This window comes from Trichomycterus rosablanca, chromosome 4 (assembly GCF_030014385.1).
Source record: "Trichomycterus rosablanca isolate fTriRos1 chromosome 4, fTriRos1.hap1, whole genome shotgun sequence".
NCBI lineage: Eukaryota > Metazoa > Chordata > Actinopteri > Siluriformes > Trichomycteridae > Trichomycterus > Trichomycterus rosablanca.
This window is the reverse complement of record NC_085991.1, coordinates 1,898,844-1,925,050: the sequence shown is the minus strand read 5'-3', so window position 1 is coordinate 1,925,050 and position 26,207 is coordinate 1,898,844. Positions and strand designations below refer to the sequence as shown.

The window sequence follows — 26,207 nt, the reverse complement described above, 5'->3', positions numbered from 1 at the left end:
TTTCTATACTGTCCCATTTTTTTATTTGGGTAGTATATTTCAATAACAAAAAATAATTTTGGCATAATTAATTTAAAGCAAAACTCAAGAGAGTTTAACAAAACGTGTGGCACTTTTATCCCTTTAATGATCTGTTCAACCATTAATTTAAATCAAAATATTTGAGTAAAATAAGCTGTATTTAAATCATCTTTTTGGGGCTGTATCTACTCACTGAATGGCATGTGTTAAACTAAAAAAATATTGGTATTCTTACTTTAAGAAAACACCATTTCTAACTTGAAGCCAACAGCTGAAAAATCATGAATAATAAGTTGGATAAGTTGAGTTCTTGTTGAGATCATTACAGGGTTAAAGATGTGCTGCATGTTCCTCAGCACCATGAATCTCTCCTCTACTGCTCTAATACAGAAGTTATCTGAGGAAATATTTGTCCGTAGGTGAGTTTTTAAAAATAATGGACGTGTCTTCATGAGTTTTGCAGTCAATGAATTCCAAACAAATTTAGTGAAACGTTTTATTTGTGGTTGGAATGTAATGGGTAAAAATGGTAGGTAGATATCTGAACAATGTTAATGCTAATAATATTAAAAAACCGCTGATGCTGCAGCTTTACTTTGTTAATCATTGTGAACTTACATCAGTGTGTTGGACGGGGAGCTTCTGAAATCTCCATATTTGCGTGTCTTTGGGTGAACGACGCACTTTTAGAAAACTCCGATAGCTTTTAGAGAACGTTTGCACATGCGCATTAATGTGTTTAACCACCGTGTAACTCACAAGCGCAGGTGCAGTCCGTCACACATCTCACATCATTTAACTTTCATTCTGTAGTAACGAGTAACGAATTTACATACAGCGAATGTAACGGAGTAAAAGTACACCATTTCTTTAGAAAATGTAGTGGAGTAAAAGTGAAAGTTGCTGAAAATTTTTATACTCCAGTAAAGTACAAGTACTTCAAAAAACTACTTAAGTACTGTAACGAAGTATTATTACTTCGTTACTATACACCACTGTATATATTTACATTTACATAATACAATATACAATATACACTTGTAGGTGTAGGGGACATTTATTCAGAGCAATTCTATGATTTCTTCTCCTACTGTGTTTGAATGATAAGCACACATACTGTACATCTTTCATTGTTTTCTGAAACTCTTCTGGGTGAAAAATCCACATTCAACAACTTATATAGATTTGTTTTTGTTTTTTTTATTAGGATTTTAATGTCATGTTTTACACTTTGGATACATTCATGACAGGAACGGTAGTTACTTGTTACACAAGGTTCTTCAGTTCACAAGGTTATATCAAACACAGCCCTGGACAATTTTGAATCTCCAATTAACCTGGGTGCATGTTTTTGGACTGTGGGAGGAAACCGGAGCACCGGAACATACAAACTCCACACAGAAAGGACCCAGACCACCCCACCTGGGGATCGAACCCAGGACCTTCTTGCTGTGAGGCAACATTGCTACCCACCGAGCCACCGTGCCCTGGAAATGCATTTTATGTAAATTCAATGTCAGTGTGATGACAGCATGTGTATTCTGTTATTGTTATGCATTAACTAACTTTACAGTACTGCAAATAATTTGATGGTGTTTAAAGTTCTATACAGTTCTATACAGTAGTACCTCATTATTCACACTTTCAATTAACTACAGTTCAAAAAATATTAAGCAAAATAAATGTTGAACTCTGGTGTTTAGCTAGTGTTCAGATCAAATGTTGCAGTATTGCAGTGTTGTAGTGTTTAAATAACTGTTATTTTCACAATAGTAGTGATGCTGGCAATTCTGGTGAGGCCAAGGACAGTGTGGAAAGTATTCCAATTAAGAGTAAATATAAAATACTTAATTTAATGCATAAAGAAAAAAGTTGTTGTGTACTGTGAGGCAATAATTGGTAGATAGATAGATAGATAGATAGATAGATAGATAGATAGATAGATAGATAGATAGATAGATAGATAGATAGATAGATAGATAGATAGATAGACGGACGGACAGACGGACAGACAGATACTTTATAAGATAGATAGATAGATAGATAGATAGATAGATAGATAGATAGATAGATAGATAGATAGATAGATAGATAGATAGATAGATAGATACTTTATAAGATGGATAGATAGATAGATAGATAGATCAAAGACACACTAAAAAAACTGCACAAACATAGTAAAAGTAACCTGAGTTTTTCATATATTGCATACTTACAGTGCAGTTAATAATGATGAGGAAGGATTTGAGTAAAAAATGAATGAAAGTAAAAGTGCAGGGAGGTGCAGTTCAAATTATTATAAATTAAATATTAAATAGTAAAGTGAATTAATATAGTTATTATAGCCTAGTTCTATTTTATAATTAGGTTCTTAATCTCTTATTGTACTTTATTAACTAACTTAATCATGCACATATATGTACAGGAAAATCATTATTATCGTAATAAATAGATTTGATATCATCATTGATTCGAATGGGGGTGAGTACTGAATGTAATTTAATTTTTAAACACTCTGCTTTCTGCATGGAAAGTAGGAAAATAGAAAGTTGGTAGAATGGAATAGAAATTCTGGATGAAATAATATAAAGTAGGGAGTATAGAGAACAATGACAATATTAGGACGCGGCCGGTGAATCGTGGTGTTTCTAATCAGACGTTGCTGCGCATCGTAAGTCTATTGGAGAATTAGAAGACGTCAGCCAATCAGAGCTGAGAGCGAGGAGCACAGCGATGAGAATCCGCTGTAAGTGTGATCGGGGCTCTGAATGAAAGGGGCGCAGCAGCATCAGTGATGCAGAGTGCAGGAAAATGGCAGAGCTGCAAATGTTACTAGAGGAAGAAATTCCGGCCGGGAAGAGAGCTTTACTCGAGAGCTACCAGAACCTCTCCAGGGTTGCGGAATATTGCGAGAATAATTATGTGCAGGTAAGAAAAATGCAGCGTGTAATGTGGGAGGTTTGATGCTCGATCCGTACTGATGCACGATGCTGCGGGAGATCCTTTATCAGAGCCGGGTTATAAATAATACACAATAATAAACCTCAGTCTTGGGTGGATTTACATTTCCATCACGTTTATACACGGAATAAACTGCGAGGTGGAAATGTGGAGAATTCGGACATGCAGAGGGTGTGTCTGTCATGTAATTCTGGGAAGCTGAGACTGATGAGCACTATATGATGCTTTATAGATTCACCATGTTCATATTTATAATGACACGCAGACACGCATCTCTGTCCTGGTCACATTATTAGGAACACCTTACTAATTATAGGTGGGACCCCCCCTCCATACACACGCACACACACACACACACACACACACACACACATGTGGCATGTATAAATGACCACATGATGTAATTTGTGCAGATTTGCAAGCTACAGCATGAATGGTGTGATATACTGGATTCAGATCTGGTGACTTGGAAGGCAATTAAAGTACACTATCACATGGTGCATTATTATGCTGGTAGCAGAAGTATAAATGAACGGTGTGCTATACTGGATTCAGATCTGGTGACTGGGAAGGCAATTAAACTACACTATCACATGGTGCATTATTATGCAGGTAGCAGAAGCATAAATGAATGGTGTGCTATACTGGATTTAGATCTGGTGACTGGGAAGGCAAGTGAAGTACACTATTACATGACATGGTGCATTATTATGCAGGTAGCAGAAGTATAGATGAACGGTGTGCTATACTGGATTTAGATCTGGTGACTGGGAAGGCAATTGAAGTACACTATGACATGGTGCATTATTATGCAGGTAGCAGAAGTATAAATGAATGGTGTGCTATACTGGATTTAGATCTGGTGACTGGGAAGGCAATTGAAGTACACTATGACATGGTGCATTATTATGCAGGTAGCAGAAGTATAGCGTCACCTTCCTAAAATAATGGCCTAAGTCATTTTTTCAGATTTTTCAGGAAACACAAAAAACTGAACACAATGGAAATAACTTCATGGGCTGGGTAGAGTTTTGTTCTGTTTAGAGCAGCTGCCATTTTAAAAAAGCATCTAAAATTGCCTAAGTCATATTGTCTTTTGACTTAGGCAAAATAAAATTGCCCAAGTCACACTCTTGACATAGGCCATTTTATTACAGGGGTAGAATCACATGATCTGTTAAACTAAGGACATAGGCGATTTTACCAGAGGTGGACAGCATGGTGAGGAGGTGATTTAGGCAAAAATATCATTTTGGTCCAAAAATGACTTAGGCCATTATTTTAGGAAGGTGACGATAGATGAATGGTGTGCTATACTGGATTTAGATCTGGTGACTGGGAAGGCAATTAAAGTACACTATCACATGGTGCATTATTATGCTGGAAGCAGAAGTATAGATGAATGGTGTGCTATACTGGATTCAGATCTGGTGACTGGGAAGGCAATTGAAGTACACTACGACATCGTGCATAATATTAAATTGACTCACTGATGTTTGGGTCTTGCTTTTATTCATAACATTTACTAACCCAAAATTCCTGTGATGGATTGGCGTCCTGTGTTGCGTGTGTTACCACATTGTGCCCAGTAATTCCAGGGAAAGCGGACGTGTCGCCATCCTGACCAGGATAAAGCCACGGTAAAACATGAAAACATCGTTTCCCTTTCATTACTGATAAATAAATACATTTATAGAATACAGTTGATTGTTATAAACTGAACAGAATGTGTATTTTTAAATAAAATTAAGAGTTGTGAGGGAGTAATATACAGTATACAGAACTATGGTGTACCTCAGGGTTCAATCTTAAGTCCAATCATATTCACAAAAATAATCATTTTCTCTGGATTTTGGATCTATAGAGAATCTTATTTGATGCTTAGTGAACCCTGTTAGTCATCCATCTCTCTCTCTGACTGTGTCCTCAGGCTCAGGATAAGAAGAAAGCCTTGGAAGAGACTAAAGCCTACACCACCCAGTCTCTGGCCAGCGTGGCCTACCAGATCAACGCTCTGGCCAACAATGTCCTGCAGCTCCTGGACATCCAGGCGTCTCAGCTGCGCCGCATGGAGTCGTCTGTCAATCACATCTCTCAGGTCAGCCATGCTAGTCTCCTCTTACACGTGTTCTATTGCTGGTCACTGGTCATCCAGTGCTGGTGCAGTCCTAAGGTGGTGATGCCACCTTGACACAGGTTGTGTATGTGGAGCACCCCAAAATGATGGCACAATCCCTCGGCACAATTATAAAGAAAGTAAAAAATAATGCTAATATGACAGCAGTCAGAAATGATTCATATTTATGAGCATAAGATCTCATTACATGTGATATTAAACTTGTGATGTGATTTTATTCAGACAGTGGACATCCACAAAGAGAAGGTCGCGCGGCGAGAGATTGGGATTTTGACCACCAACAAGAACACTTCACGGACGCACAAAATCATCGCTCCCGGGAACATGGAGCGACCGGTGCGCTACATCAGGAAGCCCATCGACTACACGCTGCTGGACGACGTGGGCCATGGAGTGAAGGTGAGCTTATAGGATATCAGACATAAACAGATCGTAGTGTAGAAAAATGACCTCTTACTATTAAAAAAACAGATGAGGGCCGCTCAGGTGGCGCAGCGGTAAAGTACGCTAGCTCACCAGAGTTGGGGTTTCGAATACATCGTATCGAATCTCAGCGCTGCCTTTCCGACTGGTCTGGGCGGCAGCATGAACAACGATTGGCTGTTGTTCAGGGTTAGAGGGTGAGAAAGTCGGATCATAGGTCCTCATAACTGGTGTGACTGCGGCCCCTGCTGGCTGACTGATGGCGCCTGCACAGGGCTGAGGAATAATGCTGATGGGGGTGTGGCCCTGCGTACACAGTGCCCGTCAAGTGTATGAACTCGACTCGTGCAGGTGAAAAATGCCGTCTGTACTGACTGTGTGTACCGGAGGGGGCGTATGTCAGTTGAGAGGCGTCCTCAGTCAGTGGTGAAGGGTCGAATCAGTATAGAGGACGCAATCAGGGTAATTGGACACGACTAGACTGGGGGATAAAAATTGGGGGGGAAAAAAACACCTTTCCTGGATCTCACAGAACAGCAGTTAAAATATGATGTTTTTCTAGGCTGACTGATAAGCAGACTAGTTCCTCTACCTCTATCAGTGTTTCTTCTTTAGTATTTCTGAGAACACACACGGATAGATTCAGGCTTCGAGACGAATTAAAGTACCATTTGAGTGTGTGTGTGTTTATGTGTGTTTATTTTTTCCTGATAAGCTCTGACCTTTAGCTGTGTCCTGCCTCAGAGCTCAGTAGGTGAAGGACACTGATTTATCATGATTTGTTCTTTACTAAAAAGGCTTTTCTGTCACTAACTCTTCCTTATTACATACAACTAACTGCATAACTGTTTTCTTCTCATTCTGACTGCACGCGCTCAGTGGCTAAAAGCAAAAGTAAGTGCACGATCACAATTCATTTTATCCTAAGCAATGCAAGCTGGTGAGGGTTAAGGGCCTTTTTTAGAGGCCCAACAGTGGCAATGTGACTGTGGTTGGGCTTTAACCAGCAACCTTCTGGTGCCTGGTTCAGTACCTTAACCACTAAGCTACCACTGCCTAATGCTTTGAGCATTAAAAGCAGACCTTAGACCGATCATCCATAACATTAAAACCACCTCCTTGTTTCTACACTCACTGTCCATGTTATCAGCTCCACTTACCACATAGAAGCACTTTGTAGTTCAACAATTACTGACTGTTGTCCATCTGTTTCTCTACATGCTTTTTTAGCCCCTTTCATGCTGTTCTTCAATGGTCAGGACCCCCACAGAGCAGGTATTATTTAGGTGGATCATTCTCAGCACTGCAGTGACACTGACATGGTGGTGGTGTGTTAGTGTGTGTTGTGCTGGTATGAGCTGCTGGAGTTTTAAACACCTCGCTGTGACTGCTGGACTGAGAATAGTCCACCAACCAAAAATATCCAGCCAACAGCGCCCCGTGGGCAGCGTCCTGTGACCACTGATGAAGGTCTAGAAGATGACCGACTCAAACAGCAGCAATAGATGAGCGATCGTCTCTGACTTTACATCTACAAGGTGGACCAACTAGGTAGGAGTGTCTAACAGAGTGGACAGTGAGTGGACACGGTATTTAAACATACCAGCACAACACACACTAACACACCACCACCATGTCAGTGTCACTGCAGTGCTGAGAATGATCCACCACCTAAATAATACCTGCTCTGTGGTGGTCCTGTGGGGGTCCTGACCATTGAAGAACAGGGTGAAAGCAGGTTAAAAAAGCATGCAGAGAAACAGATGGACTACAGTCAGTAATTGTAGAACTACAAAGTGCTTCTATATGGTAAGTGGAGCTGATAAAATGGACAGTGAGTGTAGAAACAAGGAGGTGGTTTTAATGTTATGGCCGATCAGTGTCTATTATTAAATATATGAATTATTTTTATTTGTGTTTTCTTACAGCAAGGGAACAGTCAGCCTGCGAGGTCTGGTGGCGGGACTTTATCCAGAACCAATCCGCCAACTCAGAAACCACCAAGCCCACCCATGGCAGGGCGGGGCACATTGGGGTACTTATTCTATATGTTGTTTTAAATCCATCTATTGATAATTATCATAACTATAACTATTAGATGTGACATATTTTTACATACAATCATATATTGTGGGGTCCACTGTACATCTGTATGTTCTTTATATGTCCATTTAATGTGCTTTGTGTGTGTTTGTGTGTGTGTGTGTGATGGTCTACCAGGAGAAACACACCCTATAAGACTCTGGAACCCGTTAAGCCCCCTGTAGTGCCAAATGACTACATGACAAGTCCGGCCCGGCTGGGCGGTCAGAGCAGCCCTGGACGTACAGCATCACTCAACCAGAGACCCAGAACACACAGGTACGTCACACACACCTGGTCAGAGTCACAGTTATTCCACAACCATGGGGTACCCCATGGACAGGGTGCCAATCAGTAACAGGGCGTCTGTACCATGATTCAGCTCGTACCATAGATCGATCGATCGATCGATCGATCGATCGATCGATCGATCTATCTATCTATCTATCTATCTATCTATCTATCTATCTATCTATCTATCTATCTATCTATCTATCTATCTATCTATCTATCTATCTATCTATCTATCTATCTATCTATCTATCTATCTATCTATCTATCTATCTATCTATCTATCTATCTACAGTGGGGGAAATAAGTATTTGATCCCCTGCTGATTTTGTAAGTTTACCCCCTTACAAAGACTTGTGGAAGTAATAATTTTTATGGAAGGTTTATTTTAACAGAGAGACAGAATATCAACAAAAAATCCAGAAAAAAAACATTAAATATAAATTAATTTGTATGTAATTAAGGGAAATAAGTATTTGATCCCCTACCAACCAGCAAGAATTCTGACCCCCACACACCGGTTATGTGCCCATGAGGCACACAAATTAGTCCTGTCCCTGTATAAAAGACTCCTGTCACAGAATCAGTTTCTTCCGTTCAAATCTCTCGACCACCATGGGCAAGACCAAAGAGCTATCAAAGGACATCAGGGACAAGATTGTAGACCTGCACAAGGCTGGAATGGGCTACAAGACCATCAGCAAGAAGCTTGGTGAGAAAGAGACCACTGTTGGTGCGATCATTCGAAAATGGAAGAAATACAAGATCACAGTCAATCACCCTCACTCTGGAGCTCCATGCAAGATCTCACCTGGTGGGGTAAGAATGATTCTGAGAAAGGTGAGGTCAGTCCAGAATTACACGGGAGGAGCTTGTCAATGATCTCAAGGGAGCTGGGAGCAGAGAAATGCTGGATATGACCCCAAGAACACCATCCCCACCGGGCATTTCTCTGCCTCCAAACACGGCGAGTGGAGTTGATGCCAAAGAGCTCAATTTTGGTCTCATCTGACCATATCACATTCTCCCAAGCTTTCTCTGAATCATTCAGGTGTTCATTGGCAAACTTCAGACGGGCCTGTACATGAACCTTCTTGAGCAGAGGGACTTTGCGGGCACTGCAGGATCTCAATCCATTACGGCGAAGTGTGTTACTAATGGTTTTCTTGGTGACTGTGCTCCCAGCTCCCTGGAGATCATTGACAAGCTCCTCCCGTGTAATTCTGGACTGACCTCACCTTTCTCAGAATCATTCTTACCCCACCAGGTGAGATCTTGCATGGAGCTCCAGAGCGAGGGTGATTGACTGTGATCTTGTATTTCTTCCATTTTCGAATGATCGCACCAACAGTGGTCTCTTTCTCACCAAGCTTCTTGCTGATGGTCTTATAGCCCATTCCAGCCTTGTGCAGGTCTACAATCTTGTCCCTGACGTCCTTTGATAGCTCTTTGGTCTTGCCCATGGTGGTCGAGAGATTTGAACGGAAGAAACTGATTCTGTGACAGGAGTCTTTTATACAGGGACAGGACTAATTTGTGTGCCTCATGGGCACATAACCGGTCTGTGGGGGTCAGAATTCTTGCTGGTTGGTAGCAAATACTTATTTCCCTTAATTAAATACAAATTAATTTATAACTTTTATTTAATGTTTTTTTTCTGGATTTTTTGTTGATATTCTGTCTCTCTCTGTTAAAATTAACCTTCCATAAAAATTATAGACTGTTCAAGTCTTTGTAAGGGGGTAAACTTACAAAATCAGCAGGGGATCAAATACTTATTTCCCCCACTGTATCTACTTGTTTTTGTCGTTTATGTGGATTCTGATGCAGAATTATGAATATTACTTTAGTTAAGGGTTTAACACTGGAGAACAATATTTTCAGTATTTTATCTGTAGTTGGAGATATACGAGCATGTTCTGAATAATAATTGAAGTCTTCTGTGGTGCGACGTTCTTTATGATCCTAAACAGATCAGTGAGAATATAATCATAACTGTCAGGAATCTGGAACTCTTCCAGACACCCCACTTCATTATTATTGCTCATGAACCCCATTTTCTCCTCTCATAGGCTCATTGTGCACTCTGAGAAAGGAAGGAGGGGGAGGGGGGGGGGGGGGGGGGCAGCCTGTCCAAAGCAAACTGCAAACATTTCTGGGCTTTTATCACATCCTGCTGAGGCTGGTGTCAAAATCAGCAGCGTTTCATTCCTCACAGCACAGCTTATTTGGAAATAGACACTAGAAATAATAATGTATTTTTAATATCCCATTTTCCTTTCCACTTTTGGGTATATCCAATTCCCTATGTGTGCACCAGCCCCCTGCTGTTGGAACAACACTCAAACTCAAAAGAAGCTTCATTGGCATGACAAATTCGTATTGCCAAAGCTCAGTTACAGAGAAATAATAAAAATAGCAATAAGAACAAAAATATACAAAATATATACAAAATAGTTACAAGTACAGAAAATAAAATAGAATAAAACAATAATAAAACAGTGCAAGGAGCGCAGGCTAGTACACTTCTCAAACAAGTGTAAAACCAAGAGGCAATACCCTGTCTGGCCTTTTTTCCCTTAGATAAAGACTATTGTCAGTTCAGTGCCCTGCCAAACTGGTGGAACCCCCTCGGCTCTCTCCTAGAAGCATCGGGACAGCTGATCATTGGTCCACATATTTGATCTGGCAGAGTTTTTATGTCGGATGCCCCTCCTTATTATCCGGGCTTGGGACCTGCACTAAGGGTGCACTGATATGTGTCCCGCCAATGGCTATGCTCATGTAACACCGTGCACCTTCACGATCCCTGGAACTCAGGGCCAGTCGTATCCAGCAGCGTGGCTCTTACCATTACACCAAACCAGCTGACTAACTTGTTTAAAAGCCGTAATTGTCTACCAACTCACTCCTGGAAAGCAAACGGCTTCACCACAGGTTGTCACAACAGCAAATTTACAAAAATCTGATTACTAGGTGACTTGTATAGATCAGATTACTAAAGTTAATGTATTGTAGCGTCACCGCTAGGGGGGCCGCCACGGGCTTTACCCAGAAGCCCTTGCGGCCATGCTGTCCGTACTTACCGTGGCCGTGTAGCCCAGTGTTGGGGCTGGGGTGGCTACGGTGAGGGCTGGATAGGCAGCCTTTATGTTTGTCTGTTGTATGAATGTCTGTGTGTATGAATGAGTGTCTGTCCTAATCCACTGCCCTTGGCAGTTCACTCGCAGCCCCGACGCTCTCCTTCGCCACAGTATCTTGATGATCAAATTAGTGCCAAAATCTGATTACTTGTGGTATTTGATTATCCTGAACATCTAAATGCACTCACTGATGATCTCCATGTATTTGCAGTGGAAGCAGTGGGGGTAGCGGCGGACGAGAGAACACCGGGAACAACGTGGGAATCCCTCTGGCTGTTCCAACACCCTCCCCTCCTAGCGTGGCACAAGGTTAGCATGCTAACTATATCATGCTATCATGCTAAAAGATAAAAAAATATATATAAAAAATATATATAAAAGATAAAAACCCGAAAATAAAGGCCAGATAAACAGGCGGTGTCGCCATCTTGTGGGAAATGCAGTTATTATTGTCTTACTTAGTTCTTTTGCATGAATAAAAACAATCAACACGCAAAGCTAATAACAATAATAAATCCTAATAAATGCTTTATTAGCTGATAAATCCTAATAAAAAATTCGAATAAATTCTTTATTAGCTTATAAAGTAATGAATCCTCATTAGATGAATTCAGAATACTAGCAATTTGGATGTCATCTAGAAGATAGCTGAAAGATACATTTATTGTGGGTTTTTGGTACAGCACACCTAATATTATATAAATAATATAATAATATAAATGTCTGTTAGTTCTTTTCGTCTCAGTCAGCCAGTTTTGAAAGCTTCTGGTACAACTTCACCTGCAAAAAAAATGTTAGAGTTTAACCAAATACAGTGTTGCCACTCTTCATTTTAAAAATTTCCAAGATCTTGCCACAAAAAACCCAAAATTTTACTATAAATTTCATCTAACTGAAAACGACAAAATTGGGAAGATTTATATAACGGATTTTCACAATTATTCACAAAAACAAAAGTTAACTGACTAAGAAAAGGCGGGATCATTATTAGTATTAATATTTACAAATTGCAATAAAAAAAAATATATATATTTATGTCTTTCAAACCCAAAGAGTGTTCTGTCTAATCTGAATCACTATCACTATTAGACGAATGGTACATCTTGCCGCATACTTATCTTCTGACTCTGGTTTAAGGCAGAGTTTAAACCCATCAATTTGCAGCCATTCGTCGTTGAATGGTTGTTTATACCGTACTTTTGCATTTTTAAGCTGCGGTGTGCGAGATCCATCTTCACGGTGATCACTGTGATCGCAATCATCAAACGATGCCATGAGAAAATCAGATTTTAAACTGTTTAAACTATGACGATTGACGCAGAATTAGCAAAAAAACGGTAGTAAAATGCACGGATGACAACAGACGTGACGTCATGTTCTCACGTCCAAGAAAATGTAAGTAATTAAAGAAGTAAATGTACAGTAGCCGTAGAAATGACCAGCGGCAACCAAATGTTATTATTTAGTAGTAGTACACTTTGTCATTCCTTACTATGACTGTAGACCATAAAATTATATCCAGATTTTAATTGCTTGAGTGCAAATAAAAAATGCCAAGATTACTTTGCAAAATCCCCGAATCTCCCAAATCCCAGGGAGTGGCAACACTGACCAAATATGATGGCTTTCTGGCACAGATTGATTTTTCAGTACAGTCCACCTTTTTCCAGCAGGGTTGCGGTCAGGACTTCAGGCCATTTCAGAAGCTTATTTCAGTGTGATGAAGCCATCCCATAAGTCGTTTTGACATTTGTTTTGGGTTATTGTCTTGTTGGAACAATTACTTTCACCTAGTATTCAAGATTCTCTGTCAACTTTCTGCAATCCACCAGTTGTAAACATATTTTCAGACAATCCACCGTAAATTTATAAAGGAACACTTTCAATTGAAGAACTATGTGTTCTGATAAATCAGTCATAGAAATCCCAAAATCATATTTTAGGTGTATGTAAACATTTAAATTATTGTGTAACTGCAGTGTGTATCATGTTTGTTGTAATCTCTAATTCTTGGTTTAACAGTGGTTCCTCCAGGTCCAGGTCTGGGTCCTGTTCCAATGTCCCAGTTCGGCACTATTTCTCGTCAGATCTCGAGGCACAGCTCTTCTAGCGCCTCCTCTTCTGCCTCCATGGTGTCAGCTACTGGCACTTACCGCCGTGCCCCGTCCAGCTCGTCCCAGTTCTCCGTGCCCCAGTCGCACCTTAATGGAGGTCCCACATTTACACAAAACACTGGTAAGTAGTTTTGGCTTCTACTGACGCTTTTGCTTTATCATAACAAGAACCAATATTCTGCGTAAGAAATGTCCTCTTAAAATTTAACCTCCAGATTTCAGTAGTAGTGTGCGTGTGCTAGTTTACTTTATAGATGCACCACCAGAGTGCCAACAGTTTAAATATGGTTATATTTTACTGTGTTTTTGTTTCACATTTGTATGTGTTTGTTTATGTGTTGACCACTAGTCTCTACCGCCCCACCACCGGCTCCTGTAGGACAGCTCACAGCTCAGATTCCTCTCACCGGCTTTGTTGCTCGTGTTCAGGAGAACAGTAAGAAATCACACTATAAATCCACACACCATCCACCATGCACGTCTGCTCTAATGTCTTCACCAAATATAACGCCACATTAGTATTGTTGTAATTAGTGAAGCAGTAATGTGACATATTAAGCTGCTTGCAAGACCAACAACTCATAATTTGCACTCAAAATTCATGAAGAATCAGGAAGACCATGTGAAATTAAAGACTCTGCTTAAAGTATTGAGTCAAATGAACCACAGTGCTGCAAAAAGTTTATTATTTTTTTCACCCTGGATTCCTTGAAGCTGTATTTTACGACGGTGTATTAGGTCCACTTTAAAGAAAAATATTTTTTAAAGTTTTTATTTTGAGAATAAAGTCGAAATATTATGAGAATAAAGTCGAAATATTATGAGATTAATTTCGAAATAATTACGAGATTAAAGTCGAAATATTATGACCATAGCAACCTCCTTGTGTTAAAATGAGGGAGGTTCATGATTTGTTATACTTTCATATCGGTTTCACAAATAAAGAAATCCTCTATCTTCTGCACATCAGCACCAGTTTGTTATTAGTATAAGGACGCTGAAACGGCTTTGCAATAAACTGGGTTTATTTAGAAGGATGTCCGCCACCGGTGCGCTCGGCGTCTGCATCGTCAGCAGTACTTCAACCGAGCCTTATGGACTCGTACGATAAACTAAAGCCGTACGGCATGGCTATAAATGATTGCACTGACGGGTTTAGTCGTCATGTCATGCGGATGGAAGTGTACAATACAAACAACCACCCAAAAATAATCGTGGGTTATCGGATAACCACAATAACACTCATTATAGGCTGCCCTCAGCGCTTGCATGCCGATCCAGGTACTGAGACCCGTGCTTCTCTGAACTGACAAGCCTACGACGGCAGCACACTCTTTGGCCATAATATTTCCACTTTATTCTCATAATCATTTCGACCTTAATCTCGAAATAATTTCGACTTAATTCTCATAATATTTTGACTTTAATCTTAAAATCGAAATTTATATGACTTTATTCTCAAAATCAAAACTTAAAAATATTTTTACAGTGGCCCTAATACGCCGTCGTAGTATTTGCCAACACCGACAATTCAATAAAGTTCTAATGTGATGTGTTCCTAGCTTCTGAATATTTTCCCCTATTGGTTTTTGTCCCTTAATTAATTTTGATGCTCATCTCACATTGATCAAATTTAAAAGTACAAAGTACAAGACATGTTGTGTGTTCATAAAGTGGATCTATTTGCTGAAATGATATTAAAAAACATAATGTATTTATTGGTTGACTTTTCTTTATCGTATCATCAGTATCAGAGAGCCCCTCTCCTCCTCCGCCTCCGCTTCACGAAGACACGCCCATATTTGAGGAAGCGGTCCCGCCTCCTCCGCCTCCACCCGTGGACTACGAAGAAGAGGATTCGGCGCTAGTGCAGTACAACGACCCGTACGCTGATGGAGACCCTCACTGGGCCCCTAAATCCTACATAGAGAAGGGTAGGTGTCGTCGTACCAGCTCACTTTGGTTTGTACCCATGTAGAATTAGTTGGGGATGAGCTGCGTACCAGACTATTCAGACTGTTGAAAATACCTAAGTGCATTTTACACTGCTTCTTGGTCTGGCATTGTGGTTCAGTAAGAAGTTTAGATTTAATTTAACATTTAACATTAATTTAAATTGTTGGGAAGCTAATAATGTCCTGCATGTGCACATAGTTTATACCTGGGGAGTTGTTTGCATTTATCCTTTTTTCTAGTCACTGTTAGCATGTTATAGTAGTTCAGTCTTCATAAATAATAAAGGAAATGTGCACATTGTAATCTAATTTAGCCTTTAGATTAATTGAGAACCTTGCCATTCGGGTTAGGTAATACATTATTAAATCTGTAATTGTAGCGGAGGGATTATACCCTCCAAAGGACATGCCAGTTGAGGCGGCAATCAATGAAATGTCGTATTCCGTTTAGAGAACACAAGGCAGAGAGAGGTTCCTTATTAAATTGCTCCTTTATTACAGTGTTCAAATGTCTTTGTACAAGCTGTGGCAAGTAGGCTGTGTTACATGGGCTATGCACAGATGCTGTGGTTGAAAGCTGTTGTAATTAAGCTGGGTACATAGGCTGTGTTAAATAAGCCAGGCTTTACAAGCTGTGATTTATATGATGGGTCCACAAGCTGTGCTAAAGATGCTGGGGTTTACAAGCTGGATGGCGAGCTGTGTTTTTAAGTCAAACACGCACAGCAAACATCTGAGTTAATAGCAAACTTTCCGGAGAACTTCCAAAGCACCTGTTTGGTCTCTTTTCATGCTTTAAATATGGCAAAGCCAAGTGACGTCACGGTTGCGTGTGTTCAAATAAAACCAATGAACTTTTGTACAGTAATAAATAGTAAATGCAATTTTTTACCGGAAGTTGATGCTGCAAAATCAAATCACTCATCACCATGAATCCTATTAATTAATGAAGTCTTGTTGGAGATAAAGTCTGACCCCAGTGGACTAAATAGCTGCAGGCTGCACCTTTATAATCAACCAGAATGTGTTTGTCTTTCAGTGGTGGCTATATACGACTACAGCAAGGACAAAGATGACGAGCTTTCCTTCATGGAGGGCGCCATAATCTACATAATCAAGAAAAACGACGACGGCTGGTTCGAAGGCGTGTGCAACGGCGTCACTGGACTGTTTCCTGGCAACTACGTCGAGTCAATCATGCACTACGCCGACTAACTTAGCCTTATCAACAAGGTGCATCGAGATCCGCCTCTTCGATGTGGTCTCATGTGTTTCGGTATCTACGATGTGCAGTGTGTATCGAGGGATGGCAAAATAACAAGTGGTTGTGGACGGGTTTTGTACATACTGTATGAAGCTGTGGGTTCGTGATTACTGTGTTTCGTGCGTGTGTGTCGTCAGGCCAGTGTTTGCAGTTCGCCAGCCAGGATATGGTTTTATTAAAAGTGCTTGTTGTAGTTTTTATTTTTGATGTACTGCCGAACTCTTCCTTGGCGTCCGGGAAGACGTGGTTGAATGTTGTTTATGAAATGTGATTCGTACCTGGACTAAACCAGGAAACGAATGTAATTTTTTTATTCATTTTGCCTGCAGTGTTTGCCTTCTTGTATTTTAATTCGACGTACGATGCCATCGTGAGGCCAAGGCCTTAACATTACAGAACTCTCATTTCTGTAGCTAACTACTTTGTCTACATTCGCCTGTGGATGTCATTTTTTTAATCTACATTGCTGGCTAGCTCAGATAGTAGGACTATACAGATTGGTAAGGAAGCACATTGTACAAATCAGCAATGATGGGCACTTTGATCGTGGGCACTTCCAGGCTATGAGGGGAAATCGACTCATGAATGAAGCAGTATTACTTTAAAACTAAATTTCAAACACGGGTGTAGCCGGATCCCCGACCTGCCAAAAAAATTAATTCTAAAAATGACACCACACTCGTACACAACAGGCTTGAGGTTTGTGCTCTAAACCTGACACCCTATAGCTTAAAGCAGAAGTATAATTGGACAAACAATGGCGAGGCATTCAAACCCAACAACACTGTACCTCCTGTCAGACATGGTGCTGTTAGTATTATGCTCTGATGCTGTTTTGCTGCCAGTGGAAGTCATAAGTGCCATTAGTTACACTCAGGATTTGTACTGCTGGCACATGAGACGACTTTGGAAATACTGTTTACAGGCTCGCTCGCCCCTTTGAGGAAGCTGGTTACACCCCTGACATGTTCCCGTTGTGTAGCAGTTGTATCACACATCGCTAAAACACGACACGCTTCACATACAGTCCCTGACAGAAGTTCTGTCGCTTATCCATGTTGTGGAAACAAAAGCTTATAACCTGACTTTAAATTCATCCATTGGTTTTAGAAATGACTCGTATGAAAGCTGAAACCCTCCCAAATGAGGTTTAATTTACGAAAATAAATTTGCTTCACTGCAGAAATATTGATCATTTAATGAACACAGAAAGGTCAGATTTTGGCAAGCCAAAAGTTTTGTCGCCCACAGAAAGTAATGTGAAAATCAAACAAATAATTTTGTTTAGTGCTGGCTTCTGGGCACTGATTCGACCATGGAGGCCATTTCGAGACAGAATCCTACAAACTGTTCTAGTTGACACAGGGACTTGAGGTGACCAGGCCTGGTGGAGCTTTGCTGCAGTGGAAGAGGGGCTGGCTTTGGATTTTCTAACCAACAAACGTTCCTCCTTAGCAGTTGTCTTGCGGGGTCCGGCTTGTCAAAGACATCTCCAGTCTCTTCAAATCTTTTTTTAATTCTTTGTACTTGACGCTGAGACACATTAAAGGTGCCAGCCACCTCTGCAGTGGATCTGGTCTTCAGCCTCTTGATAATCAAGGCTTTGGTCGCAGGGTGGATTTTTGGCATGTTGTCAGAGGTGAAGTTGCAGTTCAAGTGAAGGTCTGGGGTGCTGGGGTTCTTTTTATACACACCCACTAATTAACCGATCAATTAGTGAGCACAGGTGAGGCTGTAAACTTGGATTGGGTGCATTATATGACAAGGCGACAAAACTTTTGTCTTGCCAAAATCTGACCTTTCTGTGTTCATTAAATGATCAATATTTCTGCAGTGAAGCAAATTTATTTTCGTAAATTAAACCTCATTTGGGAGGGTTTCAGCTTTCATACGAGTCATTTCTAAAACCAATGGATGAATTTAAAGTCAGGTTATAAGCTTTTGTTTCCACAACATGGATAAGCGACAGAACTTCTGTCAGGGACTGTACTGTAGTATATATAGTATATTTTATTTCAGCCTAAATACTGCAGTATTAAAATCAGCTCGTTTTATTGGTTCTGGCAAAAAAAAAGAGCAAATAGGCGACACTAATATTTTACGCATCATGTTGATTTGATTGTTGTTACAGGAGCATAAATGTTACTTGGTCATGTTTCAGTTTCAGCACTTATATCTGACCGGTTACAACCTGATGATCAGCTTGATTCGATTATTTATTGAACTCAATGAAATCCACTGGAGCAGGTCATTCACTCGAGCTGACTGAATCATGACCGCTCGATCTTCCTCACTATCTCTGCAATCATTTTTTTTCTCTCATTGCCTTGTATACAATCTGTTTTTCTCTATGGACGTGCAGTCTTTTTATAATAAATGACTGTCCTGTACGTGTTCTGTCCACTTATTCCAAATGAGGACCATATACACCAATCAGCCATAACATTAAAACCACCTTCTTGTTTCTACACTCACTGTTCATCTTTTCAGCTCCACTTACCATATAGAAGCACTTTGTAGTTCTACAATTACTGACTGTAGTCCATCTGTTTCTCTGCATGCTTTGTTACCCCCCTTTCATGCTGTTCTTCAATGGTCAGGACCCCCACAGAGCAGGTGGTGGTGTGTTAGTGTGTGTTGTGCTGGTATGAGTGGATCAGACACAGCAGCGCTGCTGGAGTTTTTAAACACCTCACTGTCACTGCTGGACTGAGAATCGTCCACCAAACAAAAACATCCAGCCAACAGCACCCCGTGGGCAGCGTCCTGTGACCACTGATGAAGGTCTAGAAGATGACCGACTCAAACAGCAGCAATAGATGAGCGATCGTCTCTGACTTTACATCTACAAGGTGGGTCAACTAGGTAGGAGTGTCTAATAGAGTGGACAGTGAGTGGACACAGTGTTTAAAAACTCCAGCAGCGCTGCTGTGTCTGATCCACTCATACCAGCACCATGTCAGTGTCACTGCAGTGCTGAGAATGATCCACCACCTAAATAATACCTGCTCTGTGGTGGTCCTGTGGGGGTTGCAGGTTGAAAAAAGGCATGCAGAGAAACAGATGAACTATTTTAATTGTAGAACTACAAAGTGCTTCTATATGGTAAGTGAAGCTGTGAGTGTAGAAACAAGGAGGTGGTTTTGATGTTATGGCTGATCAGTGTAAAAGCTATTTACATGTTTAACAGTCTGGACCAATCGTAGCACAGTGGGCGAAATAAGCGCTGCTGTAGAACACAATGATGTCATAATTTCTAGGATGATGACGTCACAAGTACAACCAGCCTATCATTTCGATTTGACAGATCGAGAGACTCGTTGCTGTACGATTGTGCGCTTGTACGTTTATTTAAACAGTTAGATTTTTCGGTACAACCATGACATGGTCAGCAGTTCGAGACCGACTGCGGTCGTTCCTGAGACGCTGCAGTGCTGGGAGAAACAGGAAGATGGAGCTGAAGGCCCAGCTGAGGGCCGAGAAGGAGGAGAGACGGAGGCTGGAAACCATGTGGGAGGACGAGAGGAAAGATCTGCTGGAGATGATCGATAAAAAGAAGAATCTGAGGATGACCAGTGAGATGGAGAAGAACGATATAATAGTGAAGGACTTGTGTCAGGAGCTCACGTTCAACACTCAGACTGAAGAATACCAGGAGTTCCTGAAATCTAAGCAGGAGGAGGTGAAGAACATCAGGAACGACCTGCTGGAGGAACGAAAGCTCAGTCTGATGGAGACAGAGCGACACCAACTGGAAGTGGAGAGTCTGAAAGCTCAGTGGGAGGAGGAGAGAGAAGTGATGAGAGAGGAGAAAGAAGAACTGATGAGAAAGATCAGAGAACTCGAGGAGCTCCGACTGAAGGAGCAAGAGGAGCAGAGACTGTTAGGAGAAAGACTCCAGCTAGTTGTGGAAAGATCTGAGAAGGTAGCAGCTCTGTAGATGGAGAAAGAAGGACAAGGACGGGATGAAACTCAGCCTCAGACAAACATGATTGAGAAAAAAATTTCTGCTTTTGTTCTGTTTACATGAGTTAAATAAATGTTTTTGTTTTTTTTATAAATTGCACTTGTTAAGTGACTTATTTTACAAATAAAATATACATTATAGTCCTCGCCCCATGGGTTTCCTCCAGGTGCTCCGGTTTCCACTCACAAGTCCAAAGACATGCAATGCCGTCAGGTCAATTGGAGCTGCTAAAATGACCCTAGGTGTGTGTGTGTCTGCTCGGTGATGGACTGGCGACCTGTCCAGGGTGTTTCTTGCTGTTCACCCAATAAATCAGAATAGACCGTGTCAAATGATATTGATCGTCCTTGATTGTTAGTGTCTTCTAATGTAGAGCAAGTCTGTAGAAAGTTCGTTCAGGAAACATATATAAAGGCCCTATATATAGGGAAACAACTGCACATCTGCTTCTCCGCTACCTCATGGAGGACCAGTCATGTAATACTGTCATAAAATGATGCACAGCAATAATAAAAAAATAACAATACATACGTGCTACATGACTGCCATGTTCAGACTTCTTACTGCTGCATAATGATTGCTTCAACAACTGGTAGTTTAGGTGGCACAGGTTAAAAATGCTGAGGTAACCAAATACTAAGCACATAATCTATTAAACATAAGTCTTTTTAAGATTAATAGTGTTAGGCTGGCCAACAGCATTCTTATGTAAAACTCTTATGTAAAACAGTTGCAACATTATTAACATTACCAACATTAAGACATCAATAAATAAAGACAACCTTTTCTAATTTTGTCCTATTCTTCTTAGTACTCCTAGTACTAGTGGTTTACTAATCTTTTACATTACATTTACCTTTATGGCATTTAACAGACACTTTCATTCAATGAGACTTACAATACTTTGAGGGCGGCACGGTGGCTATGTGGGTAGCACTGTCGCCTCACAGCGAGAAGGTCCTGGGTTCGATCCCCAGGTGGGGCGGTCCGGGTCCTTTCTGTGTTGAGTTTGCATGTTCTCCCTGTGTCCGCGTGGGTTTACTCCGGGAGCTCCGGTTTACTCCCACAGTCCAAAGGCATGCAAGTGAGGTGAATTGGAGATACTAAATTGTCCATGACTGTGTTGGATATAACCTTGTGAACTGATGAATCTTGTGCAATGAGTAACTACCGTTCCTGTCATGAATGTAACTATAAAGTGTAAAACATGAGGTTAAAATCCTCATAAACAAACAAAACTTTGACAGTACAGTCTACGCAATTGAGGTTTAAGGGCGCAGCCTGACAATGGGGGGCTTGAACCAGCAACCTTCTGATTACCAGTCCAGTAACTTAACTGCTGAGGGCCAGTGATAGCTCAGTGGTTAAGGTACTGCACTAGTAAACAGAAGGTTGCCGGTTCAAGCACCGCCACCACCAAGTTGCCACTGTTGGGTCCCTGAGCAAGGCCCTTAACCCTCAATTGCTCATTGTGTAAGTCGCTTTGGATAAAAGCGTCTGCTAAATGCTGAAAATGTAAATGTAAATGTAAATGCTGAGCTACAACCGCCTACATCTGAAGTCAGTTTGTATGGAGCATAAACGATTTTGTGCTAAAGACTTTGTGCTGGGTTTATAAGTAATATATAAACCCAAAAAGTTTAGAGAACAGAGAACAATTCGTCTGTGTGTGTTTTTATATTGTTTAAATCATTACCATAACTAACTATTGTGACTGTTTAATCTCGCTATTTATTGCCTTATTGTACTGATGTTGGAGGAAGGGAGGATGTTGGAGGTGGCTCACTGGGAAGCACTGTCTCCTCACAGCAAAAAGGTCCTGGGTTTGATCCCCAGGTGGTCCGAGTTCTTTCTGTGTGGAGTTTGCGTGGGTTTCCTCCGGGAGATCCGGTTTCCTCCCACAGTGCAAAGACGTGCAAGTGAAGGGAATTCGAGACGTTAAATGATCCATAACTGTGTCTAACATAAAATTTGTAAACTGATTAATCTTGTGTAAGCAGTAACTACCTGTCCTGTCAGGAATGTAGCCAAAGTGTAAAACATGATGTTAAAATCCTAATAAATAAATAAATAACTAAATAAATTGTACTTAAGTAATGACGATGTAGTTATTCATTACGACCACTAGATGTCGCCACGAAGATAATCTGTACACATGCAGCAACTATCCTGAAGAACGAGATTACACAAAACACTGATTTTGCCAAACAAATTCTCAATTTATGTTGAAATAAAAGTTGTCCGGATCGTCAAAAAACTGGTCTGCTTTTAAATAAAAGCTGCTGGAACTCTGGTGTTACTATCCACAGTCTAGTGAGGATTCATCTTATGCCAAGTTCACACCACACGGCTTTCCAAGTCATCAGGTTGCTGTACAGTTCACACTACACGACTGGATCTCTTGTAGTCGGGAGTCTTTCAAATCGGTGTGTATTTCACCAACTGGAATAGCAGGCGAGCTTCTCTGCTCTCCCAAACTAGGTTTAGTCACGAAAACAAACGCAAGAAGTGACGAGGGGTTTAACGATACCACGTCCAGAAATGCACATCAACAAGTAGCAAGCGATCAAAGTTTGTGCGCTGATGTGCAGCGTAAAATCAAGTACAAAAAAATAGGAACAGCATGGATTGTTCTGTAGTGAGTTGGCGGTTAATAAATATTGTTTGCAATGCAACATTGGTGTTCTGTTTTGTAGAGAATGATAAGGTCAGAAATACTGTTTCCCCTCACACCGTATCTTCGTTCTCATTGGCTGTTCGACACCGCACTCATTGCCAGTCGGGCAACTCAGATTCAGATATTCAACAAGCTGAATATCTCTCTGCTATCTCAGCCGCTCGGATCGAGTTGTTGAGCCGTTCACACATAGCGATTGAGAGCCGAGTTTCGATCGCCGAGCGAACGCCGAGTAGCTCCCGAGCCGGCAAATCTAGCGTAGACCAGTCGGCGAGCGAAATTCAGGGCAAAAATTGTGTCGTGTGAACCAGGCATTACCAGGTGATCTTACTCCGTTTTGATGCCTGTATGCCCATTTTAGGTGCTTTCGATGGTAGACGGGAGTTAGCATGGGCACTTTGACTGGTGCTTGATCAAGTGCACGTCTGACATTTGCAAAAGAGCACTTGGATGATCCCCAAACCGTTTGGGATAGGGTTCTATAAGCAGATGTATCAAAATCTGTCAAATTACAGCTAAAATATCAAAGCATACTGCATAACTGAGAACGTTATATCAACAGTCAGAAATTGTGATGTAAATGTGTATTCGTGTGTGTGGGGTGAATGTAAGTACACCTGCCCATGAGATGATGCTGAGGTGTAACTGTGCTATGGAGCAGGACAAGGATCCAAAATGCAAAAACAACTGATTGTTGTTCTCAACTAAATGGCTAAAAATAAACAGTAACCCTATATTATAATCTAAGTCCTGACCTAAACTGAATACAGATGCAGAAGGAATGATGCAGGAGGGTGCAATTACTTTTTCACAACACTGTAATAGACACACTATCAGGTGAAATGAGTTACTACTGGTGCATGTGAGGCAGACATCACACAGGGGTCGTGTCCTACTCCCATTTTGTTGAAAATCTAGTAATCCATAGATGCAAACTCCAGTCCGGTACCAAACTTTCACTGTTTCTGTCTGTTTACTATGTTAATATACCGATCAGCCATAACATTAAAACCACCTCCTAGTTTCTACACTCACTGTCCATTTTATCAGCTCCACTTACCATATAGAAGCACTTTGTAGTTCTACAATTACTGACTGTAGTCCATCTGTTTCTCTACATGCTGTTCTTCAATGGTCAGGACCCCCACAGGACCACCACAGAGCAGGTATTATTTAGGTGGTGGATCATTCTCAGCACTGCAGTGACACTGACATGGTGGTGGTGTGTTAGTGTGTGTTGTGCTGGTATGAGTGGATCAGACACAGCAGCGCTGCTGGAGTTTTTAAACTCCTCACTGTCACTGCTGGACTGAGAATAGTCCTCCAACCAAAAATATCCAGCCAAAAGCCCCCTGTGGGCAGCGTTCTGTGACCACTGATGAAGGTCTAGAAGATGACCAACTCACACAGCAGCAATAGATGAGCGATCGTCTCTGACTTTACATCTACAAGGTGGACCAACTAGGTAGAAGTGTCTAATAGAGTGGACAGTGAGTGGACACGGTGTTTAAAAACTCCAGCAGCACTGCTGTGTCTGATCCACTCATACCAGCACAACACACACTAACACACCACCACCATGTCAGTGTCACTGCAGTGCTGAGAATCATCCACCACCTAAATAATACCTGCTCTGTGGTGGTCCTGTGGGGGTCCTGACCATTGACGAACAGGGTGAAAGCAGGCTAAAAAGAGAATGTAGAGAAACAGATGGACTACAGTCAGTAGTTGTAGAACTCCAAAGTGGAGCTGATAAAAATAAAATGGACAGTGAGTGTAGAAACTAGGAGGTGGTTTTAATGTTATGGCTGATCGGTGTATACTCACTGCATACCAGATAGCTCGGGCTCTTTTGGGACGTTAACATGATTGAACTCTGTGTGTTAGGATTTTCGACCGTTTGAGGACACGAGTGTGTTTTGAGTTATGCTCGGGCCGGATGCCACGCTCGACATTCGTAGAATAGCTTCAGTCTGATGTCACAGAGTGCCTATAAGCACCAAATGGCACAGACGAGCACTGTGCACAGTTTTAAATAAATCCAGTTCAAAGTTCTGCCCTGCTTCTACAGGACACATAAAGTATCTGGTCAGAAGTGTGTGGACACCCTTCAGGCATTTTAGCAAGCTGTATAAAATCAGTTATATACAATAAATGATATGCTTTTAACTTTGTGGTGACAGATTTAGGAGGATAAGACTGTGTTTATGTGCACAAAGCAAGGCTCATGGCCTGACAAGTTTGGTGTGAAGCACTTTATTGAACATTTTTAGGATGAATTGGCCTCCAAATTCCCCAGATCTCAATCCAATCGAGCATCTGTGGGACGTGCTGGACAAACGAGTCCGATCCATGGAGGCCAAACCTCACAACTTACAGGAGTTGAAGGATCTGCTGCTGACATCTTGTTGCCAGATACCACAGCACACCTTCATGGGTCTAGTGGAGTCCATGCCTCGACGGGTCAGGGGACCAACACAATATTAGGAAGGCTACCAAATTAATCATCTAAACTTGTGAATGTGGGTGGCGTAGTGACTCGGTGGGTAACACTGTCGCCTCACAGAAAGATAAACTCTGTCCCCTGTTAACCCTGGTAAAGGTTGCACTACAAACCTTATTCTGCGTTACATATGTCTCATTTGTACATACCTCATACCTCATTTGTACATAATTTCCATCTATACTGTATACATCTGTTTACTATGTTTTATATACATGTACACATTCCTCTGTTATGTTCATAGCACCTTAATCTGCATCACCATAATCTATATAGCAGCTTAATCTTAATCTGCACCTTAATCTGTATATTATGTCTATAGCAATCTATGCATCTTGTTTATAGTACATTCTATAATATACTCACCTGTACGTATATCTTGTTCATACCACTGCCCATATCCTGTAAATAATGTATATCGTAGATACCATTTATCCTGCACTTGCTGCTTATTGCACTTCTGGTTAGATGCTAAACTACATGTCGTTGCCTTGTACTTGTACATGTGTAATGACAATAAAGTTGAATCTAATCTAATCTAATCTAATCTAAATTGTTGATAAAACAGACAATGCATGAACTTGTGACGCTTTGGGACAGTGGTAGCCTAGTGGGTAGAGCTATGGGCTATCAGCCGGAAGATTGGCGGTTCCAATCCAGGCTCTGCTA

The 26,207-nt window shown here is 41.1% G+C and overlaps 1 protein-coding gene across 1 annotated transcript; it reads left to right on the top strand.

Annotated features, from left to right (window-relative positions):
• The first annotated feature begins 2,817 nt into the window (after positions 1-2,817).
• On the top strand, positions 2,818-16,591 carry abi1b (abl-interactor 1b). Its single transcript, XM_062993771.1, has 10 exons — positions 2,818-2,949; positions 4,913-5,080; positions 5,342-5,518; positions 7,471-7,577; positions 7,763-7,903; positions 11,270-11,367; positions 13,081-13,293; positions 13,522-13,608; positions 14,921-15,106; positions 16,167-16,591. The coding sequence occupies exons 1-10, from the start codon at positions 2,833-2,835 to the stop codon at positions 16,340-16,342; spliced, it is 1,470 nt and encodes a 489-aa protein (XP_062849841.1). The 5' UTR covers positions 2,818-2,832; the 3' UTR covers positions 16,343-16,591.
• The last annotated feature ends 9,616 nt before the right edge of the window (positions 16,592-26,207 follow it).

Excerpts from the sequence above, each read along its gene's own strand:
- abi1b (XM_062993771.1), top strand. The coding sequence starts at position 2,833 with ATGGCAGAGCTGCAAATGTTACTAGAGGAAGAAATTCCGGCCGGGAAG. Across the intron at positions 5,081-5,341 it reads CTGTCAATCACATCTCTCAG|ACAGTGGACATCCACAAAGA; the intron begins GTCAGCCATGCT and ends GATTTTATTCAG. Across the intron at positions 7,904-11,269 it reads CAGAGACCCAGAACACACAG|TGGAAGCAGTGGGGGTAGCG; the intron begins GTACGTCACACA and ends ATGTATTTGCAG.